At 35.7% G+C, this 15641-nt stretch overlaps 1 protein-coding gene across 1 annotated transcript in view; it reads right to left on the bottom strand.

Annotated features, from left to right (window-relative positions):
* COL5A2 (collagen type V alpha 2 chain) overlaps positions 1-15641 on the bottom strand; it is a 136683-nt gene that overhangs the window by 53587 nt on the left and 67455 nt on the right. Inside the window, exons 3-9 of the mRNA XM_008687250.2 lie at positions 15151-15164; positions 10593-10625; positions 9465-9497; positions 8447-8500; positions 3352-3462; positions 1661-1738; positions 43-87 (exon numbers count right to left, since the gene is read on the bottom strand). Coding sequence (XP_008685472.1) covers positions 43-87; positions 1661-1738; positions 3352-3462; positions 8447-8500; positions 9465-9497; positions 10593-10625; positions 15151-15164 — 368 coding nt within the window. The remainder of the gene's footprint in view (positions 1-42; positions 88-1660; positions 1739-3351; positions 3463-8446; positions 8501-9464; positions 9498-10592; positions 10626-15150; positions 15165-15641) is intronic.

Raw genomic sequence — 15641 nt, 5'->3', positions numbered from 1 at the left:
TTATTTTGCTATAGTATGTAGTTTAATTATAAAAAGACTTACTTGCTGCCCTTGTAAGCCTTGAGGTCCCCTTGGGCCAACAGGACCCTTAAAAACAAATGAGAAGAAAAGTTGCATAGTGTTCATGACAATTAGGCCAAACATTTCAAAAATGTTGAATCAGGCTTAGAATCTGGAAAAGTGAAGCTTTGACAGTGAAAGATGATGACATTCTCCATTTGTACTCATCTGGAATGCAGCTAAATTCAAGAAAATTAAAGTTTGGGCAACATTTGGGATGATTTTATACATAAACTTTCACTCTCACAAAGAGAAAAAAGAATATGCCTGTATACACCCAGTGCCTTTGGGACAAGAACATTTGCATGCTTCAGGGGTGGTTCTGTTAAACCAGAATATCCAACAAAAGAAAAATCTTGGCAGGCAGAAAGTAATTCTCAAACTGTCTATTGAGTTCTTCGGCATCACGGCAGATAACTCTTAAACTTAAATAAGCAGATTGAATTAAAGACTTAGGAAGCTATCAGCAATATTGACTAGATTATATTAAATATAAGTTTAAAATTATCTATGGCACTGAGATTTCTGGATTATTTCTTTCTTTCATAACATACACTTAATGTATCCACATGGGCTTTCCCCATTTAAATATGAAATGATTACACTGAGGCATGACAAAGGGAAGAAAAGGAAAATGCCATTTAAAAAATTGTATTAATCATATATCCATATAATTTTTGAAATGTCAAAAAAGAGAAATCAACTAAATCAAAATCAAGTTTGTTCTTATGGCAAAAATTTACATTTTTATTTTGAATTGATCAGGGTTTTAGCTAGTAAGAAAACAAAAGCTCCATTTAAAAAATAAACATATATGCAATTTGGACTTCCAATGGATGAAAACACATATATTTCAGAAATACATCCCAAGGTAATCGTTGAATGAACCCACATTGCTAGTGATTTTAAAAGCAGACAGACAAACAAGGTTTAAGGATGGATAAAAGGGGTGGTTATGTATGTGGTCCGACTTTACACTGGCTATTGCCTGAAATTCCTTTAATCTGGGATGCCTTCGAATTATGTTATGAGCAAAAAAGCATGGGAGAATTGGTTGGATAAGTGTTAATTTGTTCAGTGAGATTGTATTCTCCAAATACTCAGGTTAAAGTACTTGCCCAGGGAAAATGGGACTCTTTGGAAGCTGAAGAAATTCAAAAGATGATGGGAATGGTTACTAGGCCCAGTCAGGAAACTTTAGAGTTGCTGGCATAGGCAGTCTGAGGATATTAAGTAGGAAATAATGAAAATTAAAATGGCAAAATTTCCCATGTCAAAGTTTTGCCAAATCACTGTTTCTAACAGCACTGTAAAAAGTATGGGTTTTGTTTTAAAATCTTTTATTTTCTTCAAATATTAAATGAAATATACAGGCAGCCCTTTATTAAAGTCAACAAATTCTTTGCACAGTTATGAAAGGAACACCACTGGGCTTTTAATTAGTACACGGCAGGGTTTGATAAATAAATTGAATGAGTTAATGGATGGATGGATTTGTTTAAGAAGACATATATTACTTCTTAACTAGCTAATTCAAACCTTGTTTCATATAATGTTATTTTCCACAAGAACTCTGATTATCAGTAAAATCTGCACTTACCACAGAGCCAGGCATGAGTCCTACTTGACTCCCAAGTCCAGATTTTTCATCTAACCCAGCCATCTGAGCTGAAAATGGCTGTAAAAGCAATGTGTTCATGTTATTTCCACAGTAAAAGACATAGATCAACAAACTTCTAAATTGAGAAATGCACATTCTCTGGGATTCTCAGAATGACTCTTCTGAAAATCATTTTATACTTTTGACTTTAAAGCGCAGAAAGAGACTCAAGTTCTTTTCCATGGTCTGTGTTTTTGATTGAACAATCTTCCTCAGAGTAATTTATAACTGTGTTCTTTCAGAACAACGACTGCAGTGGGCCAGATGTCTCCCACTTGGTAAAAGCATGTACCGTTCTGCCAGGCTAATCGATAGCAGTTTTAAATCTTCTTATCTGATTTCCTCCCACAATTGAAGCATTCCAAATGTCTGCACAAAGCCTAAACGATGCTTTTAAAACATTTGTCCTGAAGATTCCAGTTTCCATTTCAGGCTATTTTACTTAGATGGTATTCTCGTTTCTTTGTTCATGACCAGTAAATTTTAACTGTATTTATAAAAGTTGATAAAGATTTTATAATCCTTTTAATGACTTTCTGACTGTTCCAAGAATTGGCAATGGTTTTATCTATTCTCTTTCACATCACACACACTCTGGTAAGCCAACTGACTAAAACTGTCCATATATATTCCAAGAGTTCAGTTAATTTCCAGATTTTAGTGGGGGAAAATGTGCATATTGTTGGAAAAATAAATTAGCAATTCCTTCTGTGATCAGTTGAGAAGCAACTGTGTTAAGTTTTTATAAAACGAAAATCCTATTTCAGGGCTCCATATGTTCCCTAGTTTTGCTATGCATCTACTCATAAATCCTCTATGTCTGCCATTAAGAATTAGAAAGCATAGATAGAAAGACATTTTGTTTTATTTTATTTCTGGCAGGAAACTAAAATTGGGAAATTATCAGATAGCATTGTTAGTGTCAACTCAGTGGCCTGTTCCATAGACATCATACTGGTTGTGTCATCCTCCCTCCTTCTGGAGGACATGACACAGATTTTGTGAGCATTCTGAGCCTAGACAACAGCAGAAGGATAAAGATGTTGCTCTTTTCAATTTATACAGGGGAGAGTATTAGTAGTCCCTTAGAATCAACAGAAAGAACAAAATTGCAGAGCCCAGAACTGACATTGAGAAGCACAAATAATTTGAAGGGGTACTTTGAAAAATGCTATTTTGAATTTTCCAACAATTCTCTGTGGATGTCTTAGTTTTATTGTTGCTCCACAGTAGAACTGCATTCATTTAGCTGTTCTTACAGTCAAGGGCCAACATCTGAATTAAGACAACTTAAAATCATAATAATAAATCAAAAACTTGGGTGGGGGGGATGGGCAAAATAGGTGAAGGGGATGAAGAGGCACAAACTTTTGGTTATAAAATAATAAGTCACAGGGATGAAAAGTACAGCATCGGGGATATAATCAATAATATTGTAATAACATTGTATGGTGACAGATGGTGACTACACTTAACCATGGTGAGCTTTGAGGAATGTATAGAATTGTTGAATCACTATGTCGTACACTTGAAACTACTATAACACTGTATGTCAACTATCCTTCAATAATAAAAATTTTAAAACTTAACATATAATCTAAATATAACACTGAATAATGTAATGAACTCACCCTGCTCATGCCATCAGGTCCTGGGTGGGATGGATGTCCAGGAGGCCCTGGGGCACCAGGCTGACCAGGAACACCTGGTTCTCCATCAATTCCCTGAGGACCACGAGGACCCTGGGAAAACAAGCCAGTGCAAATTAGAACACATTGCCAAATATGTACTTAGTAGAAAGCTAAAAGCACAAATTTCTTGATGGAGATGAAGTGTTCATTATTTTAAAAATGAATAGACATACTGTACGATTCCAATTCTACGACATTCTGGAAAAGGCGAATTTATAGAGACAGTAAAAAGATTAGCGGTGGCCAGGGGTTGGGTGGGAATGGGGAGATAAAAAGGCGGAGCACAGAGGAATTTTAGGTCAGTGAAAACGCTCTGTGTGATACTGTGATGATGACTGTGCCAGCATACACTCATCTAAACCCATAGAACTTACAGCATCAAGAGCAATTCTAATGTAACTATGGATTCTGATGGGGGATGCTGCTAATGGGGAAGGCTATGGGTGTATGGGGACAGAGCATGTATGAGAACTCTCTGTGCCTTCCTTTGAATTTTGATGTGAACCTCAAACTTCCCTACAAAAAATAAAGTCCTATAAAAAAATCAATAGCAATCCAGCCACCTACAGTAATTTCCTCAGCTCTGCTGACACTGCTGATTTTAGCACTGGTCACAGTCTCTCCATCAGGGCATGGTATATTCTGGGTAAAAATTTTACTCTTGATGTATTAAATCCCAAGTAATGAGCCTTCTTGGAATAACTATAAAATTATACTCAGTTCACCAGTATTCTAGAATAAGCTTCAAAATTTCTAAATTCACTTGTCTTAGATTATAGTTAACTATATATGTGCCTACTTAACCTCCTTCCACCAAAAAAATATCTGAAAGCCCCTTGACCGGGGTTTGTGGTTTTTCCATCTTTCTCATTTTTTAATGTTTTGTATAGTTCTTGGCACAGAATAGACACAATATATGCTTATTACATTTTCATATTTCAATTCTCTTTATTCTAGTACTTCAAGTCTGGCCATACTTTATTTTCCATACCACCCCCAAAGGTAGACCAGACCAATGAGAAACAGAGGGAAAGGCACAGTGACCCAGCCAAGTCTAGTTCTCAGAGAAGTGAGCAATGATTCCTAGCTGCCAAATTCCACCCTCCTCCCAGCCCACATTCTGAAGGCAGCTTGGTGAACAGCCACGTCCTCAGTTCTGGAAATGCTCCATCCCCCAACCTCACCATTCCCACAAGTCTTGTGAAGCATTTTCTGACTTTTTAACCCTGAAGAGTCTTAACAGACTTTCAAAAGAAAGAAGGGACCGAAGAAATCTAAAGTCAGCACGATTTTTATAATTAGAAGCAGGGATCAAGAAAAATATGGTACGTGAATTGGAGTTTAATAAAAGAAGCTTCTCATGCCTAAACATGAGAACACCTCCTGGCGTTAGTAAGTAATTAAAATATGAGCTGATACTGCAGAAGGAGTAAATATCAAACAAGCTGAGATGGGAAAGGGGGCAGTTTGCATATGATGGCTTTGGGGAGGGTGGCATAGCAGCTATTCAGTAATTTAATTAATATATTCAAACATTTATATAGATTCATATAAATATGTTTACTTCCTGGAAAAGTGGAATATAACCAAACTTATCTATTCAAATAGAATTAGATAGTCTAAAAAACTCACACTTTAAAAACTAATTTCTCATAAAATTATTCTCCTCCTTTATCAAGCCAAACACTTTCTGTCTCCTAAACCACTGTCAATTCACTGAACTCTTTTAAGAGGCTGATTTTAATTGCTATCTAGGATTCCTGGATCATAGGAAGGTGAGCAAAATCAGCTGGAAGTTCATATTGTCAATGGTGTCACAGAAAAAGTAGTAGTCTGGTCTACTCAAAGAGCCTTGTGTGGAAAACTTCTAATGTCTTTTTGAAATATGAAATTGCTAATTGATAATCAGTTATTGTTATATACAAAAAGTGAGCTGAAACATCTCTGCTCCCAAGGGGATTTCTAAAGACAACACCAAAAACTACATTTCGTGTCAATGAGAGTAGAGAGAAGTTTAGGTAATATTAATCCTTAAAAATCATGTCCTTTCTCTGTCCCTCTGTGATTAATAATCATGTTTCAAAGTCCACTCTGAAGACAGCCCACTTTACTTCATGATGCATTCCGTGCCTCCAAAGCATCTACTCTAAATAGCCTACATGATTTACTCTTACGCAAATTGAGATTAAAATTAACAAAAATTTTGTAAAAATTATTCAAAATTAAGTGAATATAATTAAAAGTGAAAGTAAGAAAAATATAGTATGTGAGCAGTTCTACTGATAAACATTGAAAACAAAAACTATAATTTGGGAACACATTAAAACACACATTTTCATATTTCTAAAGTGAGCTGAATTATATACATTTTATATTAAGGTAAATATTCTATTTATCATCATTTCCCACCCATCCCCCAGGATACTCTAGTAGTAATCTTAGTCAGCCATCTACAATAAAAAATACTTATATATTGCCACTAGGTGGCGACCTTTAAACATCCACAAATAGAAAAGACTAATAATACCCCAATGGTCAAGAACTTTATTCACCACACACACACACACACACACACACACACACACACACACAATGAAGTGTTAGAATTGGTAAGATTGTAAAATGGCATTTTCCCATTTCACAGATGAGGAAACAGATCTACAGAGGTTAAGTGTCATGTGCAATTAGAACTCAGCACACCATTGTCCATCTTCTGACAGATTGCTGGTTTGTGACTATGAAGTTATCAGGTTAACTTAGTTAAAACCAAGGACATATGATGAGAGACAGTCCCGATGGTCATTGGCTAGGAAGGAAGGCTTCGTGAGAGTATCTCTATAGCAGAAGTTCTCCATCCTGAGCACTTTTGCTCCCCTCCCCCAGGGGGACATTTGGTAACATCAAGAGACATTTTTAGTTATCACAACTGTATGAAGGAGGAGGACAGGTGTTGCTACTGGCATCTAGTGGGTAGAAATCAGAAATGCTACCAATCATCCCACAATGCATAGGAATTACACGGCCCCAAATACCAATAGTGTTGAGCTTGAGAAACCATGCTTTCCATTGTGAGACTTCTGATGGCAATGGAAGCAGAGAGAGAAGATGGTAGTTAAGACTGCAGTAGCGCCCTACATTGGGCCGGCCATAGCTGTAGTCTGAGTAAACGGTTTCTCCAAGTCTTTGGACTGGAGGCAAAATACTCTACCTATAGGTATTTTGTGACATCATGCCACGATCTTGCTGTTGGCCACATTGGAAGCATTTACACCAGGGAAATCAGCTAAAGTACAGGCACATTTTTTTAATGAGTCAGTTGTTAAACACTTACCATCATACCACTGTTTGCTAGGATTAAGAGAGGAACAGATTTCCTGTCTGGGTATCTGCCAAGATTGTTTTGCTTAATTCCAAATAAATAGCTACTTCTCTTACACACACACACACACACACACACACTCTCTCTCTCTCTCTCTCTCTCACTCTCTCTCTCCTAATTCTCACTGATTGTCTCACTGCTAACCAAGACAGGAAGTGGAGCATACCACACACTATGTCAAGAGGAGAAGACAGGGCGAGAGTAGACTCACTGAATCCTAACAAGGAATTCTGAAAGTCCAACCACTATTTCCTTAGTAACTTCCACCTAGACTTAGGACTCAGTGTTATCAGTTATTTAGGGCACAAGTACACTGATGGACATTATTTTCTGCATGGTCCCCTACGCTTTAGCTAACTGAAGTTATCATGTATCTGTTTCTGTCATTCTAGACCCTGGGCGGACATCTGGAGAGCCACTAACAGTGTTCAGGCTCCCAGCACTGGCGAGGCTGCTCAGCAGCACAGCAAGGAAAAAGGAAGAACAGCACGAGGTCATCAGAACACAGCCTCCCTACACACCTATGGGACCATGCCTAGTTTCCTTGGGACACTGTCATTTCCTTGCATGCCTGTCAATACCACCCGTAACTCCAGCTCCAGTTTGGAAAAAGTATTGTCATCATGCTATTCTTGGTCAAATGTGCAGAAGCATATAATAATATCAAAGATGAAACCAGTGGCAAGAGTTCCTAGAGACATGATATAAAATACATTTTTCTTTACTTATATAGTCAAGGTTGTTTGTTGCTTCCTTGCTCTTCTATTTCTCCCATCTAAATATGGATAAATACATATTTGGAAGGCTAAAAATCCAGAGAGTTAAATTTAGTAGATATCATTAGACTGAGAATTAAACAGCACAAGTTTTTCTGATTAAAACATAAGATAATGACAGCAATACAAAAATTAATCAGCTATTTAATGCACGAAAGACATTAGTTTCTGAGGAGGAGATCTAAAAAGAAAAAGAATTGTTATCCTAGGACTTGGTAATAAGAAAAAACATCTGGCATATATTATATAATATCTTCATGTTTTATCTCAAGGGTATGAAGTCGATCATTTAAATTTAAAGGTGTTCCCTTTGTTCTGGTAATGGATTTGTTGATTTTTTTTTTTAAATAACTCCTTTGATAGCTCTGTAGCAGCTGTGCAGTGAAAAAAAGGTAGAGTGTTACTTGGGAAATAAATTCATTGTACAACCGCTTGAAAGAAAATTTGGTCCTCTAGCAATTTTTTCCTTTATCCAGTTTGGTTATTCCTGTAGCAACCACAGATCACAGAACTTGGGTGTTTTATCTCAACAGTACATTCTTGGCATTGTTCACTCATGATTTACAACTTCTGAAAACAGCATGAGGTATTCATTATGTTTCCTTAGGTTCTACTTTATTTTAGTCTGACCTCCTGGGAAACGAAGAAATGCCATTTGTGTTACCTACAGAGATAATAGGTAATTATTACCATGTGATCATTCCCTCTGAATCAGAAGAGACACACAATCACTTCATGACCTCAATTCTGTCCCATTTGATAGAGGTGAGAGAGAAACAGTGCCACCAGCTCTTGGCTGCATCCAGGGAAGGTGGTCTCGATCTGCTTACTTGGTACAGGGTACAATTCACAAAAAAAGGCGACTCTGCTGTCAACTTACAGGTTTTCCTTTTGGGCCCCTCTCTCCTCTTGGTCCTTGTGATCCTGGAGGTCCCTAAAACAGAAAAGGATGATTATGCCTGCAAAATACACATACTTCAGATGTTTTTGTTTTAAATGTTTGCTTGATCTAAGAAAACTGAAAAACAGAAATATCACTCTTCTTTTCTAATTCAGTTCAGCTGAAGACTACAGAAATAAAGCCATGTGCATATAAAAGCTCTGTGTACAAAGAAGGCTGTTTACGTTACCAACGAAGCTGAAAGGCCTGTAAAGAATTAAAGAATTAAGTGCTACATTATAGTGTCATGGAGACCAGTGAGCTGAATGTATTGCTTGAATGATAATTGCAAAATTTATAAGGATCATTTTTGCTGTCTTGTCCCAAGCAAGCCTTTGCCGCTAAATGATGGCCACTAAAACTTACAGTTGGGATTGTTAGAACTACATAGATGTACAAACCCCAAATTATCGGTGATCTGAGGAAATTGTGTGTTTTCCATCTAGTTACCTAGGAATGCTACTACTAATCCAACTGAAATCAGTAGTCTCTCATGCTAAACCAGTACTATGCTATTCCGATATGTAATTTCTCAGATTCTACGGAAATATGATTTAATTTCAGTAACAGATGAAATTAACAGTTTGTTTCATTAAACAGATAAAAGTAGTCTACCTTTAATCATTGTCAAACAATAGGCAGGTGTGCCCTAATTTCAACGAGTAAAGCTAATCTAAAATTAACAATGTAAGATCACTCTGCCTTTCACATAACCAATAGTGACACTAACCCAGAGGAATAATCAGGTTCACCAATTTCAGAACAAAATGATCTTTTATGCACCATTCATTGATGCAAAGGAACACTTAAACCTGAAGATGTTTCAAAACCAAATATTTCAAGAAGCGAAGCATCATGGTTCTGCATTCTATTCTCATTTGATCGATATAATATTCATGAAGATTTCAGTATCTTTACGAACTTAAGAGTACCATGAATGTTGGAGGAAACTACTTACTGCTGGTCCTGGACGCCCACGTATGCCTGTTACCTAAACGATAAACAACATAATCTGTAAAGATGAAGTTTTGACAGAGTTTTAGAAAAATCAATAGTCAAACAAGTAAGAATAACAACAAAAATCCCAGTGAACTTTTTTTAGAGCAAATGGATACTGTCAATTGATGCCCATGTCCTCCCTGTTTATGTGTTAGGACATTATCTAATTTAAACTGTAATATAGGGAAGCAGTACTGTTACAGTGATTGAGAGCACCACTGCTGGAGCCAAGAGGCCTGGGTTCAAATCCTAACTAACTCTATCCTTTCCCAGTGGTGTGACCTTGGACTAATTACTTATCCTCTCCATGCTTAATATTCTTCCTTCTGTAAAATGGTGATGATGATTATAAAATTACCTCCCGGGCAGAGTTGTTGTGAAGACAAATAAATAAATATTTGTAAGGCACTTAAAATATCACCTAAGACATGGTAAGTATACATCAGAGTTTTTAAATGAAAGACAACAAATGAATGATTTACTTTTTAGGCACTCTTTGTTAAAAACAAGCCAATTTCAAGGCAAAGCAAAAATGTAAACACTGCCAAATAAAACAATATGCATATACTTTTTTCTTGACAGAGTGATGACAACTCCTTTGAGATCTATGAGACTGCTGGTTATCATCCTACTTAATAATATAATTTTCGATCATGTACAAGTCTAAATAACGCTTAAGAACTCTCATAAAATATGAAACGTCAATCAGGACAATGGCAAGACATATTTCCAGAAGCATGGAACATTAAATCATGCCTTTCTACTTGGATTACATGACTATTTATACTGTAAAAAAATATACATCTTAACTATCACTTTACATCCATATATAATGTGCTTAACTTTGTAAGACCCTGATGTCCATTTTCAGTCATGGGACAATGAAAGTCAGGAATATGGTAATAAATAAACATTAAAATTATACTAAAGAATTAATCTCTTTTGGTTTGCTTGTCTTATACTAAAACCTGGCTATAAAATAACTAGTTTCCCATTCTATGACAGTATGCATATAAGCAATAATATACAACTATACTATAACTAAGTTTATTAAAGGTACATGAAAAAAATATATTTGTATACTTACAACAGGCACTAATCCTGGTTCTCCTTTTTGTCCCTAAGAAGCAAAAAAATGTTCAATTATCAAAATGTAATAGTCTGTGGAGCATAATCATGTCATACTAGAATATTCCATATATATGCTGGGAATTTCAATGTAAGAAATGTAAAAATTGGGCGCTTGGGTTGATCAGTTGGTTAAGTGTCTGCCTTCGGCTCAGCTCATGATCCTGAGGTCCTGGGATTGAGCCCCATGTCAGGCTCCTTGTTCAGTGGGGGGTCTGCTTCTCCCCCTTTCTCTGCCCTCCCGCTTGTGCTCTCCCTCTCGCTCATGCTCTCTCTCAGATAAATAAATAAAATCTTTTAAAAAAAGAAATGTAAAAACCAAAAAGGAAATGAGAAAAGAAACAATATTTACACAAGTCAGACATTATTGATAAAAAAAAAATTACTACTCATCTGAAAGACACAAAAATATCAATCCAATGTTTGAAAGGCATAAAGTTATTTCACTTTAGTTTTTATAGTGAATAAACCTAATGATGGGATGCCTGGGTGGCTCAGTTGGTTAAGCGTCTGCCTTTGGCTCAGGTCATGATCCCAGGGTCCTGGAATCGAGTCCCCTATTGCGCTCCTTGCTAAGCAGGGAACCTGCTTCTCCCTCTGCCTGCTGCTCCCCCGGCTTGTGCTCTCTCTCACTCTCTCTCTGTCAAATAAATAAATAAAATCTTTAAAAAAAAAAAATAAACCTAACAGATTGACTAGACCAGGAGATACATGTGATGAAAAGATGTAAAGTCAAAGCACCATAAGAAAACTACCCAAGACTTAAAACTCAAAAGAAAATCCAACATTTGGATATGTCTGAATTTTCACACTCATACTATACATGCCACCTAGTTTTCAGTAACTTCAGATACCATTTCTAAAACTCTTGCCACCTTTTTAAAAACTCATGGATGAATTTGAGAAATAACAAGAGATGAGTTTGCTTATCTTAAGAAAGAGAGAGAAAGAAAGAAAGAAAAAAGAAAGAAAGAAAGAAAGAAAGAAAGAAAGAAAGAAAGAAAAAGAAAGCAAGAGAAGAAAGAAATAAAAGGCATAATAATATTGGTTAGACAATTCTCAGTATCTGAGGAAAATCTAAAAAAAATATAAACCGAATAGGAAAATAAAAATAACACAAGAAACAATCATAACTTAAAGGAAATAACATTAGGCAGTTTAATTGGCTTTTATAATAGATATAGCAAATACAGCAGATGTAGATGAGGTTCTTAGAACTTCAGTTTCTCAAAAATTGTATTCGAGGACATAGATTAAATACTATTGGATGACTTGCACCTTACATGCCTCTATTTTACCATATATTTACTTGTATTATTTATTTTGGAATTTGTCTTCCGACAGATTTTGTTCTCCCCAAGGTCATGATCAAGTCTACATCCTCAGTTTGACACAGAGAAATCCTCAATAAATTCTTGAATATATTAATTTCCATTAATGTAGTAAGAAATAATGCTTTTTACCGGGCAATTGCAGATTATGAGTACATTATATCCAAAATGTAGAAAAACCTAGAGTAATGAGTTTTATTTAATTTCTCTTTTCACATATATCACTCTTCTATCTGATTATAAAAATAATACGGGTTAACGGGGAATTCTGAAAATGGAGGAACCTTACAGAAGAAACTAAGTATCATACTCAACACCCAGGAGACAACCGCTTTCAACATTCCTGTACTCTTAGTTTTCTATCATGTGCCTGAATTGGTTTACCTCATCAATGCCTCAGTATTTTACTCTTAGATTAGTTTCAGTTTTACAATTAAAAATAACACTATGAAGAATATCTTTGTTTATAAATACTTGTATAGTATCTCTAGTTAATACCTTATGATGTATCTCTAGAAATTAAAGTTGTGGGTTAAAGATCATACATATTTTTTCAGGCTTTTGACCTAGATCACCTAAGCGTACTCCTGAAAGGTACAATTTAATTATATCCTTTCAGTCATATCTCACATTTGACAAAATTTCATAAAGTGAAATTTAAAAATTATTTTATAATCCTCATAGTCTTAATAATGGAGTCAATGGCAGAACCATACACCGACCACACCCGCTGATTCTAATGCTAAGGCTAGAATCTGGCAGTGGGAAATGGGTCTACAGGAGCAGGATGGAGCTCTATTTGAGTAAGTTGAAGGTAGGACGCAAGAGACTGAAAGGCAACCTAGAAAAAGACTAGAAGAAAGGGATCATCACATATAGGCAGCAAAACAGAGCAGGCTTATTTCTGCATTTCCAAGTCTCCTAACTTCTGGCCTGAGTCTTCCTATTTTTAATATAACCTGAAAGCAATAAAAATTAATCCCTAAGAACTGTAAGAGCTTTTTTTGAGATGCTGAAAGAATCTGAATTGTTTAGAAGGGGTAGATAAATCCATGCCCAATACCTAAAGGACTTTATGAGAATAATGCTGAAAAAAAATGTTCCTTTCTATAACAAATCTAGAAAAAGAAGTCAAAAGTGAAGAGGAATTATTTCATCCAAAAAGAGAAAAATGGAATGGTCTGCTAAAAATGGTTGGGAATTCTCTATTTTAAGAGACTAGTGATTAAAATGCAGCCTTTGCTCTTACTTTATGTTTAGGAGAATGGAACTCACTGGTATCTTTCTCAGCTGAATTGTAAGGTTTTTGGTATCTTATTATGAACTTTCTATTGTTCCACAATACTTGATTTGGGAATAAGTGCTCCATTACCAGGTTCTGATAATACATTTTTCTAATGATTCAATAATGATTCCTATTTTGGAAATAAGCCACAAATGTAAGTATTTGTTGATTTTTTTAAAAAAAATATGGGCTTTGAATAAGTTAATTTACATGGAATGATCATTTGTCTAAGCTTTTGCTAAATATGATTTTCATACCCACTGGGAAACATAAAATTCAAATACTCAGATTCGGATGAGAATTATAGTTTAATTTTTCTTCTTGTCTATTACTCATCACTTAATGGCACATGGACATGCCTCACCACTTTTATAGGATGGCGTTACCATGGAGACCATCACGGTGTTTTTCCCATCATTGCATCATCTGTATCATTTGCCTCATACAGGGATATGACAAAGGCTCAGTACTTATTTGGGGGCTAACATGAATGAATGAATAAATTATATATAAAATCAATATTCATATAAACCAAGCACAAAATACATTTTTATTACATTACTCTGCTCTGATAGTTCTGATGGCCCCTGATAATAAATGACAGAGTCATGAAGATAGCGGCACATAACTAGAATGTGGTAAATGGGCAGCCGCTTTGAGTGTGTTCTCCCAGCTGCACTGCCTTTGGAAATTTTCAGATTTAATTTCAGATGTAAATTAAGTGTGAGCTGGTATTTGTAGAACTACTCCTTTGACATATATTCAAATCTAAATAGCTTCACTGATATTTATTTCAAATAAGACAATTTATGGTATTGCCCTTTTAACTAAAAAGTGTAAAAGTAGCCAGGGCCTCCCCTTGATAGCATCACTTTCATTTACCATGAACCTATAGCATTGCTTTATCTGATTGTCTGATTTTCACCTTACTGAAGTCCTACTGTATGCAAAAATAAAGACAATTTAAAGTTGGTGGTAATTTGCCTAATATCTGCCACGAAATTCAGGATGACTGCCCATTTCCATTCCTGACCCCCGAGTCCATCCCATCTGGATAAGAATGAAGCAAATGCCATCGTTTTCAAATTAACTAGAAAACTGAGAACAATTCCAAGGGAATGGAACTCTCTTCACTCAGGGGGATTACCCATATCCAGGTGACAAGTGGCTAAACTGGCCAGCTGTATCTAGGGTCGTGGCTAAATTGTACCATCGTCCTCTTGAGCGTAAGCATTGTTTCTTGGATTAGATTTTAGGCTCCCTGAACTGTAGGAAGGGGAGAGAAGAGAAGGTGATGTGTGTTTGGTAAAGTGTTCAATTTCTTTTAAGTGAATATTTACTTTCCAATCAATAGAAGACGGCCACAACCCCACTGAGGGTACAACCATCACCCCCCACCCACCCTTTCTTTGTTCCTTCCTTCCGTCCATCCTTCCTTCAATTAACTTCTAATATGTGTAATGTATATACTAAGCACAGTGATAAATGCAAGTAATTCTTTTTTTTTTTTTTTTTTTTTACAGAGGGAGGGGGAAGAGCCCCCAATAGTGGGCTCCATCTCATCACCCTGGGACCCTGACCTGAGCTGAAATCAAGAGTTGGTCACTTAACAGAGCCACCCAGGCACCTCAATAAATGCAAGTAATTCAAAGGTTAATGTGGCATAGTCTCGATCTCTGAGGGATACCTTCTAGAACAAACATCTATAAACAAAAATTAACAAAGTGAATAAAATAGAGGCACCTATAATCTATAAACAAAGTACTTCACATATTTATATTTGTATGGTAATTTGTACTTTACAAAAGGTTTTCAAATACTATAAAGCACAGTCCTCAGTGGACAGTATTAGAAGGAAAAAGGTATTTTATGAAAATGAAACTATGCAAAGTAAAACTTACCTTTCTTCCTCTACCTGTAAAAAGAGAAGAATAAATACATTAAATATGTTATTTTAAGGAGAAACGGTTATTGAGAATCTCCTAAATATTTATTTTCAGTAATAGATTTTTGGGTGTCAGAATTTAACTTAAACAGGTTTCCCTATTACCAGTAGACAGAACTCTAAAGTGGTTTTAGATCAATATTTCCATAACAGGCAAAGTAATACATCCCTCTGGAAAATTCTGACATTATTTAAATATTCTTCACACCATTCATATAGCATTTAAAGTTCATTAAATCATAAAATTAAATATTAATATTGTAATGAATTATCTTTAGTCAATATTCTATATTTTTGTTTTTTATACTTTTTCTGAGTAGGCTATTCATTTATATGGCTAAAAAACCAAAATATATTAAAGGTATACAATTATAGAGTGAGAAAAGCTCCTTCTATCTTGTCCCCTTCCCTTTTTCCCACATTTCAAGCCCCTGGAGGGGGGCAACT

This window comes from Ursus maritimus, unplaced genomic scaffold (assembly GCF_017311325.1).
Source record: "Ursus maritimus isolate PB19 unplaced genomic scaffold, ASM1731132v1 scaffold_1, whole genome shotgun sequence".
NCBI classification, from domain to species: domain Eukaryota; kingdom Metazoa; phylum Chordata; class Mammalia; order Carnivora; family Ursidae; genus Ursus; species Ursus maritimus.
This window is presented reverse-complemented; position numbering and strand designations above follow the sequence as displayed.